The sequence below is a fragment of the Liolophura sinensis genome, chromosome 1 (genome assembly GCF_032854445.1).
Source record: "Liolophura sinensis isolate JHLJ2023 chromosome 1, CUHK_Ljap_v2, whole genome shotgun sequence".
In the NCBI taxonomy this organism is placed as follows: domain Eukaryota; kingdom Metazoa; phylum Mollusca; class Polyplacophora; order Chitonida; family Chitonidae; genus Liolophura; species Liolophura sinensis.
The window spans coordinates 35,676,259-35,692,167 of NC_088295.1; the positions used below are offsets into that span (position 1 = coordinate 35,676,259).

Genomic DNA, 15,909 nt, shown 5'->3' on the forward strand with positions numbered 1-15,909 from the left:
AATTGTATATTTCACTCCTTAGAGGACGACAGATCAGATAATGAGTAGACACCTCACCGGGTACCTGACAGCACAAGCTAGATTTGAACATACCACCTCGCTGGTCAACCACCAGTGGTCACAACTGAGGTTCTCTCAAAACAAAACCCAAAACCTTGCATTAAAACTTTTCAAGATCAAAATCATTTCAACCTTGCAAATTGTAAAGATACTCATGTGATATTTGTTGAATAAGGTGGACTATTCTTACCCAGTAGAGAAAATTTGATGATTTAACTGGAATTTTTGTCAAAACTCTCTGGACAGTATAGGCACTGTAAAGAAGTTGCCTTCCTTAGATCTTCGATGAAAGCATATATGTGGATGTATAGATTTCAGTGTAGAACTAAATGATAAATAATCTGGTAGAGCAGTTTTATTGATTCCTGGACAGTATAGTATACAAGAGCATGTAGTATGCTGGCATCTCGGGTGTAATTCAGCTGAATTCTGAACACAGCACTGTCCTGCACAAGACGCAGAAACCTTGATGTACTTATCAGGTGATTATGGCTTGGCAATGCATCAGCAATATTTCAGCCATATTGTGGTGAAAGATGGACGCGAAGATGCAGAGGAAGGTGCAGGTATGAGGCAATTTGTGATTGTTTACAGCACAGACAACACTTGACCAATCAAATGTGAAATGATGATAAATTTTATTATCAGCAGGAGCTGAGAAAGACATGAAGGTGTACCTGGGACAAAGATGCTGATCAGCATTGACAGAATGTAGAACACTCACCTGAAACATTGCTAACAGAAAACCAGAAGTGTTGTAAAATGAAAACCACCCCTACTGTAGGAGGCTGGCTCTTTAGAATCTTTAGAAAGATATGGTGTCTATGTAATTGTCAGCGGAATCATAATTATATTAAAGTAAGAAAACCCACAGTAAATTTGCTTGATCAGAATCGATAAATATGGCTTCCATCATAAGTCATTTAAGCTGAATCATAGTTACATTATATTTTTATTAAATGTATGTAATGCTCTAAACCACATACAGGTAAACATCGTGATGTAACGGGTAATCAACCTGAAGTTTACCCCATAAAAATGAAGAAATTCCACATTAAAATCTGAAATTCTCAATCATGAGCAAACATTACAGATATCAACTGAGCTTCCTTTGCTAACTTCAGCACTTGTGAAAACATGGGTTTCTAGGCCAATCCTTAACATCTTGCACATACATACATGTACTATCCTCCTAGATAGACATGGTGCCTGATCAGTCCAATTTGGGTATTTTGTAATGATTACCAAAACTTTACAGAACGTACATGTGCTGTGATGGGAAGGTCATTCTGTATTTACCAGGTAAATGATGTTCATTTTCTCATTTATCACTCCTGCATGCACTAAACAGGATGGTCCCCTTGGTCAGATTGTACAAAGCCAAATCTTCAAAAGCCATCTCAACATTGCCAACTGGCAATGCAAACTCTAAATTACACTTGTAGAAGCAATGCTCTCTCCACTTAATACAAATAACAGGAAGATAAAGTTATCAGCACACCTCTCTATATCTGTCCATACGACTGCTTTACACCTAAGCCATGGTGTGCATGTTTAAATGAGAGAGAAGTGTAATCATAAGCTAATATGTATATTAACAATTGTTAACCCGCGATGCAAGAAAAAAAGCAGAGAACATTGCATATTCAAATATGTCTGGTGAACTTGTACTGATGGAGATGGTGTTTGAGCACTCAAAAACAGCAACTGCAATATTCCACGTTTTGATGCATCATGCTCAATTCATACATGCCCAAACAACAACAACTACTTAAGTGACTCTCATTCAGCTTACATGTACACTGTTAATTTGAAAACTACAATAACCATGTAAACATAGCCAAGACATGACCAAAAATGTACCACTAAGTTCTGTGAAAATATGACAAAATGCAAAAAAAAAATAAATATATATATATATATATATATATAATTGTGATAAACCCAACAACAGAGCTGTGTAAAAAATTCACACAGGTAAAGGAGGCAAAATTTCCATTATGAATACAGGCGGCGGTAGCATGTGCAATAACTGAAGAGCTGAATTTAATACTGTGAAAATGTAGGTGACAATTTTCAGTATTTCATCCATATTTTCTGTTGATACTTTAAACCAATTGCTTCACTTCTTGATAACTAATATCTTTTTTTATAGTTCTTAATTTTTATATCTATTCTAATTGTGATGTCTCAGCATCTCTAATATTCAAACATCAATACTCCTGCAATGGGCAAAAAAATAAGTATATAGCTTTCCATTCTGCCCACTCACAGGTCCAACTAAGCCCTTATATTAGTAATGATAACATGTTCCCCTAATTGAAAACATACACGTAAAATGAACCTGCTATTTGCATATTGCACTGCAACATCAATACTCTGTGTAGCCTAAGTATTAAAACCTTGCCAATTTCTACTCTTACATCAGCTGATCTGCTAACATTTAGCGACTTGTCAACTTAGCAATAGGCTAGCATTGTAGTGTACCAAAATCTGTGTTTGGTTTGGCGGTTTTTTTTTTTTTGGTTTTTTTGGGGGGGGGGGGGGGAGGTCAGTCCAGCTAACCATGTAACATGCATTGAACAGATCTGATATGAAAACGTATTTCATTGAATAAAAACATTCCCCAATGAGAGAAAAAATGAATTATGACATATACAAAGAGATCAATAAATTAAGAATATAAGGTTAATGTTCTTTTGCTTTATGAGATCACAGTTCCTAACTTTTTCAAGCACACAAAAGTGGTCCCATCGTTTTCACAGTATACGACATACATATGAATCACTGGTATTAAAAAAGGCTAGCTCATATGTATATAAACAGATGTGGATCAAGCATTATAAAGGAGTCCATGGCACAAATCACCAACTCAAGTCGTCATTAAACTTGTACCATGAGTTAACATTAACTGCTGATGACATTTTTCTTGGGTTTGAAGTAGACGTATCGAGTGAGCATGGAGACCATAGATGGCATCTGTTTGCAGCGACTCGACCACTCCTCGTCGGTGCAGGACTCAAAGTCGTAAGCCACCATTCTGTTCACCTGTGTCATCATATGCTGCAGCTCCAGCTTGGCTCCCTGGTTCTCCAGCACCAGGCAGAGAGCCTGGATGAACCAGGAGCCGTCCTGGTTGTTCCTCCATGAGTAGTGACCTGAAACAGACCACAGAACCACAGCTCGTATTTATTAAGCAACTTATTAAGATTGAAGTCATAAAGGTGCTTAAAAAAACAAACTCGGGTCAGGCAAGAACTCACATTGCGGTTGGTACAGTGTCCTGTAGTGAAGAATTTGTGTAAAAATTTTAAACTTCCTAGAGTGAAACATTTTAATTGCAGCAGTGCTGGAAGTTTTGACATGAGTCTTGAGACATTTAGATAAATTTGAGCCCAAATGTACAAATGTGGGCCCACTTGTATGAAGCCCTCTTAACGTTATCATCAAATAACTACCATGGCAACCAGCACTGTAGGCATTATGTTGTCATGGCCGTTGGACGCTCATAACATTCAGAGGACTTCGTACCAGTGTGCCCAGAAGGTTCAAAAGCAGCCAGAACACTGGGAATGTTCACATGCCTACAACTTACATTTCCAAGCCAGAGAAAGATATTCATAAATGCAGAAGTCATATCAGAGTACTTGAGAGCTTAAAGAACAGGGTCCACCTGCACTAAGCACTATTAACTTTACAAGCACTTTATTGCCATAGTGACAGAAGTGCATACAGTGCTGGTTGCCATGGTGGTTATGTGCATGTAGAGGGTTTTTGTGGAATTGGGCACAGTTCTGTGTGCAAAAAATATTATAATACTACAGAAAACATGTTATTAGAAGTTTTATTAGAAGTAAAGATAAATATGCATATTTATACACAATTATTAAATATGAGAAACTTTTGTCAGGAAGTTATAAACGAAAAGTCATTTCAACCCTACCGCCTGGATTAGTAGATGTATAAAAGCATACGTGGCAAGGTGAAACCTCATAACCTGAATGAAGTCACATGAGGTATATATGTGTATATGAGGCAAGGTGAAACCACACAACCTGAATGAAGTCACATGAGGTATATACGTGTATATGAGGCAAGGTGAAACCTCATAGTCTGAATGAAGTCACATGAGGTATATATGTGTATATGAGGCAAGGTGAAACCACACAACCTGAATGAAGTCACATGAGGTATATACGTGTATATGAGGCAAGGTGAAACCTCATAGTCTGAATGAAGTCACATGAGGTATATACGTGTATATGAGGCATGGTGAAACCTCATAGCCTGAATGAAGTCACATGAGGTATATACATGTATATGAGGCAAGGTGAAACCTCATAGCCTGAATGAAGTCACATGAGGTATATACATGTATACAAGCAAGGAAAGAACCCTACACCTAGATGAGGTCAGAGAATACATATAAATGTGGCAAGTGGAAACGTCACTTCGCAGATTAGGCCATAATTAAAAGACAGATGGATGTAAAAGGCCAGGGGAAACCTTACATCATGAACGAGGTCAGAGAAGACAGACATATGAGACAAGGGGAAACCTTACATCATGAATTAGGTCAGAGAAGAAGAGTAAAGGGAAACCTCACATGATGCATACGGTGACAGCAGACAGATATACACAACAAGGGGAAACCTTACATCATGGATTAGGTCAGAGAAGATAAACATACGAGACAATGGGAAACCTTACATCATGGATTAGGTCATAGAAGACAAATATGTGAGACAAGGGGAAACCTTACATCATGGATTAGGTCATAGAAGACAAATATGTGAGACAAGGGGAAACCTTACATCATGGATTAGGTCAAAGAAGACAAACAAAAAGTAAAAGTATGTTAATGGGTTGTATTTTGGTTTTTTTGTCCAGGATTTGACCACAAGGCTGCATAGTGAGAGAGTTTTGGCTGGCTATGTTCCAGTGCTTTCCCCACTCCAGGAGGGCAGCACTAAACTGGTCCAGATAGACATGGCTCACCCTAAACATATTGATGGCTCATAACTCACTGAATTTGGTTCTCAAATACCCTGATAATATTTCTCGTGATAACTCTGTCTGACAGAGATTTTTGCCGCTCATCTGCCTCAACCATCAGAGGTGCAATATTTAGCTGTAATTTAGTCTGCAGAGGGACAGGGTGCTGTCAGATTGGGTAATGATAAATGCCCCTCCATCACTCCCCACAGTCCTGACACTAAGGCCCCTTAATGACCTGGAGATCAGGCAATTTTGGCCCAACAGCCCCGTTAACAAGTGTGTATTGATGGAAATTGACCTCAATCAGACAGTCTTCAAAGCCTATGTTTTTACTGGCAGGTAATCTGTTATCACTGGCTTTGACAGGTCTGGGGATAGGTAGGAGCCAAGTTAAGCCAGCTGTCACCCACTGCCCACATAATTACCACCCTGTGGAGGGACCCCTGCACTGTGTTAATTGCGTTCCATTTCAAGGGCATGGAGACAGGCAACAGTTAAGCCTCAACTCAGCTGCTGACTACATATACCATCCTCTGAGCTCATTCTGCAGAACGGCGAACCTGCCAGTAACAACACAGCTGATTTCCAACAGCTAAGTCAAAACCAGTATTAGCAAAGTGTACATTTACTTTCCACATTAGGGTTGAAATGCTGCCAAATAGGCATTAAGCTGTATTGAGCTGAACAAACAAAACCTAATGCTTCTGGTATGTGTTTCACATACATACATACGCCTTACGTAGACTGACAAACAAGTACTGACACTCTGGACCTTCTTGACTGTGAATCAACGCATTCTACATCATGTACAAGTATCTATTTATCTATCTGACTGTTGTATACTGCCATACTTAAGAATGTTTCCCTTATAGGATTGCTGTCAATTTAATGGAAGAGGACATCAGAGTGTCTGTGTAAAACGACACACATTTGGCAAGTTTCTGACAAATATACGACCATGCCATATTGGTGGAAGGCAAGTGGGCTCCAGCCAACTTCATGCAAGAACACACGAGAGAGTGCCATTTACCACCAAGGTCCAGGGAAGAATCGAGGAATAGAAAGTTCCCCGGTTGACAATGGAATTGATCTCGTGTCTCGGCCTTATCCATCTGTCCTCAAGCAGACTGATCAACAAGTGTGCTAAGGTCAAACAAAATCACCTGCCTCAGAGCTATCATCAATACACAATGAGGTAAATGCCTCTGATAAGGAAGTTCCCCTATATCAGCACTCTGGTCACCAGAGCGTTAACAGGTGCCCCCTACTGACCTGGGACTGTGGAGTAGGCCATAAAAAAGTCTGCCTCCACTGGAATCTTCCTCATGGTGACATTTGTGGCACTGTCGGTATCATCCTCTCCTTTGTCAGGGACGTCTGCCCCTCGGTCCAGCTTAAACCCACGGCAGGCCTGACAATAAAAAAAAAACCCCCCAAAAAAACCACCACAGAATATTAAATAAAATGTTCTGTATTTCATGCATACTTAATGCCACAAGCATTTTGTCCAATTTATGACAATTCTGTTGCTGGATTTTGCTGCATAAAAAAATCGGATAAAAGTCCGCAATCAAAGATGTCAGGAGTTAAATCTAAAGGGTTCAGAGTGGGTTGGTGCTGCAGAAGTAAGGAAAACATTCTGTGACAGGCTAAAGATAGAAAACAATTATTAAATGAAGACTACTTTTTTGTTCTTTTTAAGGGAATAAAAACGTTTTTTTAGCTGTTCCATGATAGCTTTCATTCAAACTCCCACATTCGCTCTAGCTATATTCTGATATAATTCAAAAGAATTTTCTCACGGAAATATCACCTTCCTGAAGAGCAGAAATAATACATGTACATGTATGTATTCTTAGATGCCAGACATTCAATTACGTTTGGAAATTAAAAAATGTCTATGTGAGTATTAGATACTTGCATCTGTCAAAGAGGGGCCAAAACCTTGTTAATCAATTTTCAGGTAACTATTTTTGGGAATGACATTGTCAATCTTAAAAGGCCATAAGGTGATGGGTTATGCAGCTAAAGTCCTGAAAAAATAGGTTTACAAAGTTTTGTGGCAGTGGGCCCAGCTGGCTAACACAGATTTTATTTCTCAGAAGTAGCAAAAAGGTGTATGTATCTGATTTGCCAGAAGTTTGTTTGTTTATTTGCCAAAAAATGGTGGTTTATCCTCCATCTATGAATCTCGCCACCATGGTGTATGTGAAAGTTCTTGAGAAAGGCATGAAACAACAATCAAATCAATAAATAAATTCCTCCAATATCCTGAAGTACAATGTTCTTATTGTAATACTGTACAGGGTCTCAGCACAGAGTATATCAAACGATACTAATTTTATTCTGTGCAACCTGACACTAAAATTCCAAAAATGGAAAGAAAAAGAAAATAATTCCTAATTTTTATTTTGTCCAAACCTTGATGTTTTTATGATTTTCCTGTTTTTCAGGGCTTTTCTATCACATAAATAGATGTACATTAAACCAGGAAAAAAATGCTGGCAAAGTTCACATTTCCCATGAATTTGATGATTTTTTCATTTTTTTTTTATATACCTTCCTTCAACAATGAAAGAAGATTCATTCTGCCAATAAAACAAACATTTTAAATGGTGTGGCCTAAGTCTGGCAGCATAAAGTTGCACTGAGTTACACTAAGGTACATGTAGGCCCCTATAGCCTGTAACTACATAAATTGTCTCCACACATTATGAATATTTCTCCCCAAAAAGTAGAAATGTGCTTACCTGTACAAAGAATAATTTTGGCTTGCCTACAAGCGTTGTACACCTGTCTCCTTTGAAGGGCATGACAAGGTAGTCCATTCCTACCATTCCGTCCTTGCCGTAAACCCGTCCCTCCTTACCATGGGTGAGAATGGCACACCCAAAACAGTCGGCGTCAGAGTGGTCTTCTGCCGCAACTGTGGGCAGATCAAAAACAAACATCAACTTGTGCTCAATTCTTGACACGGATTGCATAAAATAATCTCAAAAAGGTCAGTTCAAATTAACACAAAAAGTGGTAAATAACTTCTAAATTTAACTCTACTTCAAAATGAACCCTTCGTAATTCACTAGTAAATGAGGAGAAATCCATAAATTTGACTGGACACGCCTGCTTGTGGACAGACACAAAAACCATGACAATTCCTATCCACCTTTATAGACAAAGAATCATAAAAATGAGTTGGCAATTACAATGCAATTTATGCACAAAAATACTGACTGGTTTTGGCTTTCAGATCTTTGCAAGATTTGCACTTAGACTTACATATTCCTGTCAAAGTACAACACACATAAAATATGTGTCTAAGTGTATATTTTTCTTAATTTAATAAGCAATCCTAATGATTTTCTCACCAACACATGACACAAGGAAATCTTGTCCAATGTTTCCGTGTATATTTGCATATCCTGACAGAGTAAAAGAACATCTGTTTATAGCTGTTAACTTTCATACCTACATACTGATTTTTAGACCAGAACTCTGATGTGAACAGTGCTGTCAGGTAGCTTAGCACATGATGGATGTGGAATCACTATATACATATTGATATATACCAGCAGGAAAAGTCATGACCTTTAGATCATGAATCAGGATAAATGTGGGTTGACATGTAATATGTTAAACTGTGACATTTATTTATCACAGAATAGTCAGACACACCTCAAAAAACCTCATTGCCACACTTTTTTTTTTGGGGGGGGGGGGGGGGGGGAGTCATCCTCTGAAATGTTTCTTTCTGTTTTTACTAACTTGTGTATTATAACAGTATGGGAAAATTTCCTATCAAAAGTGACTGGATTTCTCCACAGTTAAAAGGATTTTCATTACAGAAAGTGTTTTCTTTCCCAAATGGCTACATGATCGAGCCATCTGACCGTTCACTTCCAGCTTTTACCGCAGTATTGATTTGCAGGCACTGGGTGACAGGAGGCCAGGCGTGTGAAACCAATGGTACGATTCTTAAAGGAGATTGTGTTTATCCAGGTATAGAGGGACTGCTTCACAGCCAAGCTATCACTAACTAACAAGGCAGGTTTTCATCTGCCTCCTGAGCCGAACAGCTCAGCTGCTCTGTAGAGGAGCATAAATGAAGATAAAAGACAAATTGTCTGTCGGGCTGGCTTCGTTAAGGCCTGCTTCAAGACCCATCAATCACCCCCTTGCAATATTGATAAATAATTGAATCTCTTCTAGATTATAATCAAACTGTACTCAGTCGCCGAGTATTTCAGCCTGCAAGCTGGCTTTTCTTCAAGCATTTTGCGCGCCTCTCTTAAGCCTGTGATCCTATAAACTGAATGAAGAAGATTTGCTGACTATTGGCAAAACCATTTCTGTGGCAATATGGGGATAATACTGATGAAATTCAGCTCTTTATAATAACTATACCTCTGTGTTTACTGAAGTGGAGAGAGGAGAGAGGCAAAGAGGGCCTGAGGGTGAACAGATGGTACAATCACATCTCAGCACTCTTAACTGGACCACGGAGACCCTTTGGCGTCCATTAGCTGGTCAGGCAGCTCCTTAACGATGCAGACCCCATGCTGTTAACAATGTTCCGCAGACATTTCTAAAATTGCATGTCTAATTTCCATTGATTTTCACTGAATATCTGTCTTCTCCCAGTAGAAACTTCCACTGCAGACATTTTCTGTGCGACAGTTGTTTATTGAAGTTTTAGACATACAGTGTCTTCCCTGGATAAGCATTGTCGTCAAGTGTTCTAGGTAATAAATTGGGCTCTGTGGCCAGTTTCAAATTCACAAGCTGTGTTCCCACTTTCATGAAAATGTTGTACAATAATTCTGACCATAACAAGTATTATGTAATATATCATACCTCACGTATGTCTCATATATATCTCTGAGATTGTCAGGAAAAATATTGTATATCTTTTGGTGCAAGTCAGACCTGAAATCAATTTTGAAGATCACTTCAGTAGCCTTAACCTTGCAGTTACCAGCTCAGGTTCAGACACATTAACCTTGCAGTTACCAGCTCAGGTTCAGATATCTTAACCTTGCAGTTACCAGCTCAGGTTCAGATACCTTAACCTTGCAGTTACCAGCTCAGGTTTAGATATCTTAACCTTGCAGTTACCAGCTCAGGTTCAGACACATTAACCTTGCAGTTACCAGCTCAGGTTCAGATATCTTAACCTTGCAGTTACCAGCTGAGGTTCAGACACATTAACCTTGCAGTTACCAGCTGAGGTTCAGACACATTAACCTTGCAGTTACCAGCTCAGGTTTAGATATCTTAACCTTGCAGTTACCAGCTCAGGTTTAGATACCTTAACCTTGCAGTTACCAGCTCAGGTTCAGACACATTAACCTTGCAGTTACCAGCTCAGGTTCAGATACCATAACCTTGCAGTTACCAGCTCAGGTTCAGACACATTAACCTTGCAGTTACCAGCTCAGGTTCAGACACATTAACCTTGTAGTTACCAGCTCAGGTTCAGATACCATAACCTTGCAGTTACCAGCTCAGGTTCAGACACATTAACCTTGCAGTTACCAGCTCAGGTTCAGACACATTAACCTTGCAGTTACCAGCTCAGGTTCAGACACATTAACCTTGCAGTTAACAGCTCAGGTTCAGATACATTAACCTTGCAGTTACCAGCTCAGGTTCAGCTACCTTAACCTTGCAGTTACCAGCTCAGGTTCAGATACCTTAACCTTGCAGTTACCAGCTCAGGTTCAGATGCCTTAACCTTGCAGTTACCAGCTCAGGTTCAGATACCTTAACCTTGCAGTTACCAGCTCAGGTTTAGATATCTTAACCTTGCAGTTACCAGCTCAGGTTTAGATACCTTAATGTTTCAGCTCATGGAAATGTATGCTAGTTTTGATATATTGAACTGTTTGCTAAATAATGTATGAACATATGGAAAACAATCATCCCTGAGACATTAAATATGAAAAGATCTATGACTGTCCTACAAGTAATTGGCTCAACAGCCATGTTGTTTCACCTTTTACCTTTCACATTTCTTGCTTCTGCTTTCTGGAAGAATTTCCATCCATTTAAAGAAGTTTGAGGGTGACTAATTGAGGTTTTCCTCCCTAATCAATGTAGTCTGCCAATAAGTTTTGTAATACAAGCCGGAAGGACAGCTTAGCTATAGGCCTATGAGCTGAAGGGAGTCACACACTTGTACACGATAACAAGCTAAAGACAAATTAATGTGCTGCTTCTGTCACCTGTGAGCTACTAGCAGTCCAGATGCTTGATTTATCAGTTGAGATTGCCTTAAGGGTCAATTCTTAGCAATGGGAATCTGATTCTAAACAGAACCTAGCCAAGGTATTATCTGCAGTAAAACCTGGTTGTTCTAAGCCTTTTCAGTAATGGAGAAAAACACTGGTGAAAAAAGGCTAGCCACTGTGAGATGATAGTTTATAAGGCAGCATTGACACATTTGGTCAGACTGTGGGAAGAGCTGATATGGCTGACTGATCTGAATTTCTGTGTCCCCCATTCTTGAGTCTGGATGGCTAAATTGACTCCAATTACAGCTCTTGAGACAGGATGCAGAAAAATGTGTACCCAAGCTGATGGGGGGTGGGGGTGGGGGAGAGGGGAGGGAGGGGGGCACATACATATATGACTTGATCCATGTACACTAGCGGTCCATCAACTCCCAGCACAAGTAGTTGTCATGGTTTTGAGTGCTGGGAGGTACCAATCACAACGAAGCTCTAGAGCAGATTGACGGTTTGATCCAATCAGGTAATCACGTGAAGATCAGCCTCTTCCCCTAGAGCCAACAGCCCTCTGCTCTCAGCCCCCTTCCCTCAAACTCCATTAATGACATTCCAAGGTACCAGCGGCATCTGAACCGGCACATTGCAATACTCCTCTGTCCACTCCAGTACATCTCTATTGATATTGATGAATGGCTTTGGCAGCACATGTGTGTAATCTAGCTGAGCCAGAATTGTGAGGCAGCCAGGTCTGATGTCCCTAGCATTGAGTCCAGTTGACAATAGATATGACAAGTCCCCACCAACAGCTGTTACACCATTGTGTCTCCTCCTCACACCCTGGGGGAAGTCTTATAGGGTAGAAAAACATGCACCATTAAACAGTTGATCTCCAAGGTGAGGCTCAGTCGCATGCCATACTTGCTAGAGAAATAAATATTGTCAGTATTTCTGCTATTAGCCAATACTCTCATGCCACATGCACTGTCTCAGCCATACTGACCTTTCATAGACTTCCACTGAATCATTTTAGTATTAAGAGTAAACCTTGGCCTGCTTTGTGAAAATGTCAAAAGACTTAATTAATACCCCAGATATAAGTTTTAGCAAAGTATTCAACTTTGTGCTTAACTCAATAATAATTGTACAACAGTGTATTAAATACGAACTGTGTACACTGTTTTACTTTGAAGAACTGCACTGACTATTGGGTTTCACTAAAACCTTAAATATATAATATGATTTAATACCGAACATCTGTGCCCTTCCTCTTAATTGCTTTGCAAACTTAACATTACAGGTTTGAGAAGTTTCTTAAATATCAAACAACTAAGCTCAAAAAGCCTGCATGTCAGGACTACAGAAGGAATACACTGTAGTTTGCCTACCACTGACAACTACACATACATACACGCTTATGGACCACATAAAACCATATCTGTATTGCCAAAACCTTCTACAAAATCACTTTTTTTTTCAAATGTTCTCATTAACTACTTTGTAAAACTGACAACTGTGGGAAATTCCTTCGAGACCAAACAACCTGTCACAGGTTTTTTTTTCTTTCTTTTTTGCCACAGTGATAAACTGTTCAAGGCGCAAGTTATTCTAGCTGTATGTACCACTGGAGATGCATATATTTTTCTAGAAAAACTGAGGTCAGTATTTCTTTGGAACTTTATAGCCTCTTCAAAATCAATTCTAATTATAGGCTGACCATATGGAACCATGATGTGCATGTCTAGAAAAGATAAAAGAGTGCATATTTTTGATTGTTGATTAATTGTATTCACTGTGAAGTACGTTCATGGAGGATTTTACTTTACTGGAGGAAGGTCTTAAAAAAAGCATTACAATTAAAAATTTCTGATCTAAGCTTGCATGTGGCATCCACTGCCACTGTGCTGCAGCTGGGAACCTTCTGTACTCTAACATGCTGACTGACATCAAAGGGTAACCAGTCATTAGCTTAGGCAAATATCTCAGTAAATACTCTTTATTCAAAGCCAACCACATCGATAGCTCTGACTCAATTAGCCTATCATCACAGTAGAACAGGTTCCTCTAAGAGACCTCCAGGCACTATGTCCATTTCCTAATGCTGTACACAGCACCACAACCACAGGCTCTGAGCTGAGTCCTTAGGCTGTATTTACTGGCTGCAGTATGGGTGTACTTTAGAACAGCTGGTACACCTGTATTCTCCCAGGTCACACTGTATCAAACATGTTTGTACCAATACGGTTTACATCAAACATGGTTGTACCAATAAGGTTTACATCAAACATGTTTATACTAATTAGGTTTACTTCAAACATGTTTATACCAATCAGGTTTATCTCAAACATGTTTACATCAATTAACCATAAATTTACCTCGAACATGTTCATACCAATTAGGTTTACATCAAACATCTTTATACCAAACTGGTTCACCTCATAACAAGTTTACACCAAATATGATTTAATCAGCCATGCTTACACCAAACCATATTCCAAACAACTTATGTACATATCTCGCTTGTATCAGGGGATCTAGGTATATCCATAATTGTTTGCTACACTGACCTAGAACTAGATCTGATTAAACACAATGGCACTGTTGTGTAATCAGGGCTTGAGGTGCAAGATGTTTAAGAATATTGAAGACTGAGAATCATAGGCCTATCTTGTGACACGACCAAACACCAGAAATCTTGGCCAATCATCCAGAACGACAAGAGTCAATAAGTATCATCTATCAAACATTTTCCACCTTATGTGTGTGGAGAAACAAGAAGTAACAAATTTTTAAGAGAAGCAAAAATATCCAGCTATTATAACTATGAAATCTGAAATACATATCTGATGGTAGACGTACAAACTATGACTTCGCTGACATGTGGAGTGCCATTACATTATGAGACAACCTGTCATCTTCAGTATGCCCTCATGTCTTAAAGAGAAAAGTGTGGTCAGCAAAACCAACATGGCCAACAGTAGTCATACTGCATTATGTAGAGTGAAAAACTCAATCTCAACCGGTCCATTATTAACCATCACCGCTATATGAAAACTGGTCAAGATATCCTGTTCACAACATTAGGTGTGATGAATGAAAGTACGGTACAAACAGAGATCATTTCCAATTTGTAGTGTGGGACAACTGTAAAAATCTACAATGTACCATATTCAATCATACATTTATATGTTATTTTATACATATACCTCTAATCAGCCACCAATCACATCCACACCAATCATAAATTTTAAGTTTTGGTAACACTTTCATGTATAAAATCCTGTATAAAACATGTGCTTGAATGTCCTGACATTTGTGTTCCACAAGAAAGACCTACAGAATTAGAGAAAATAGCCCGGCTTTGAAATAAAGTGCTTGGTGCAGTTTTCTTTATGGCTTCCAAACAGCTGAAACCATACTCCCAGTTTTGCAAAGTTCTTCTGATCAATAAATTGATCAACCCAACCTTTGCTCATATTATTTTTTCATTAGCAAAAGCCTCTTAACTCCTTCAACATACATTTACACATGTGGACACAACACAGATTTCACATTAACATGTGCACAATCTCACTTATACCAACAACTAATAAACAAAAAGCAAAGAAACAAATACTAACCTTGAAAAAAAAGTGTAGACATTTGATTGGCTGTGAGATCATCATAGCGTCTGACCTCAAATCCTAATGCCTGAAATCTTTCCTCAAGCCTTTCTGCGTCAAGATCAGAGCCCTCTCGGAAACTCTGGCCTGTCGAGGCATCAAATACTTTGTTGTTTATCACAAGAAACACACCTCTCCTCTTGTAGTTAAAGTTATATTCATTTGGATCACATGGTGCACCAGGGCGTATCGTAGACGCATCGCTCCTGCAATAAATCACAAAACACATTACTGTTATGTATCTATGCAGTGAAATGGAAAACTGGCCAACACAACACTTTGGGGGTATCTCTGTTCAACGAGGCAAGAAAGGACAGTTAAACATTAAGGACGACAAAACCTACATAATCCATTATGATTCATCATGGGCTGACAGAGCAGTTTAGAGTAGTAGAAAACTACCACATAATCAATCAGGTTGTCAGCTCAAATCCAGTTCCTGCTAGACTAGTGTTTATAAAAGGAGGATTCTACTGTAGCGGGCCAACTTTCACTAAACTTCACTAAAGACACAATTTCATTCAAGGAAAAATTTAATATAAATTTGACTTACAAAGTTTCAATAGTGAAAGTAGCTCATCAGCGAAAGGGTGGTTTCCTGGATACCTTCGCTAACAGACCTGACTGCCATACTGTATACCAGAGATATTCCTGAATGAAGCGTAAACCACCTTTATGCCTCAGTTACAGCAAACATACCAAAGGCTTATACAAATCTGCCAATAAGATGCACACGGAGAGTTCTGCAAAAGCAGCATTTGTTTATTAAATCTCATTTTTCCAAACTAACTTGCAGAAACAACTAGTTACCTGAATCCAAATGAATGTTGTATTACATGTAACTTGAGTTGGGGTATATACATCAAGTCAATATCACAGTCATAGTTTTACAGTGTTAATAATACTGTGAGAAATCCTGGTAGTGCCTGTGATGTCCCCATCCCTAGACTTGATCGAATGAAACA

General features: G+C 39.0%; 1 protein-coding gene across 2 annotated transcripts in view; it reads right to left on the reverse strand.

Moving 5' to 3' along the window:
• Nucleotides 1–2,599: 2,599 nt before the first annotated feature.
• Nucleotides 2,600–15,909, reverse strand: part of LOC135475253 (caspase-3-like) — a 41,308-nt gene continuing 27,998 nt past the window's right edge. For both annotated transcript variants that reach the window (XM_064755090.1, XM_064755081.1), the window contains 4 exons: nucleotides 14,903–15,150; nucleotides 7,809–7,984; nucleotides 6,331–6,469; nucleotides 2,600–3,218 (listed from right to left, as the gene is read on the reverse strand). In XM_064755090.1, coding sequence (XP_064611160.1) covers nucleotides 2,968–3,218; nucleotides 6,331–6,469; nucleotides 7,809–7,984; nucleotides 14,903–15,150 — 814 coding nt within the window. In that variant the 3' untranslated portion in view covers nucleotides 2,600–2,967. The remainder of the gene's footprint in view (nucleotides 3,219–6,330; nucleotides 6,470–7,808; nucleotides 7,985–14,902; nucleotides 15,151–15,909) is intronic.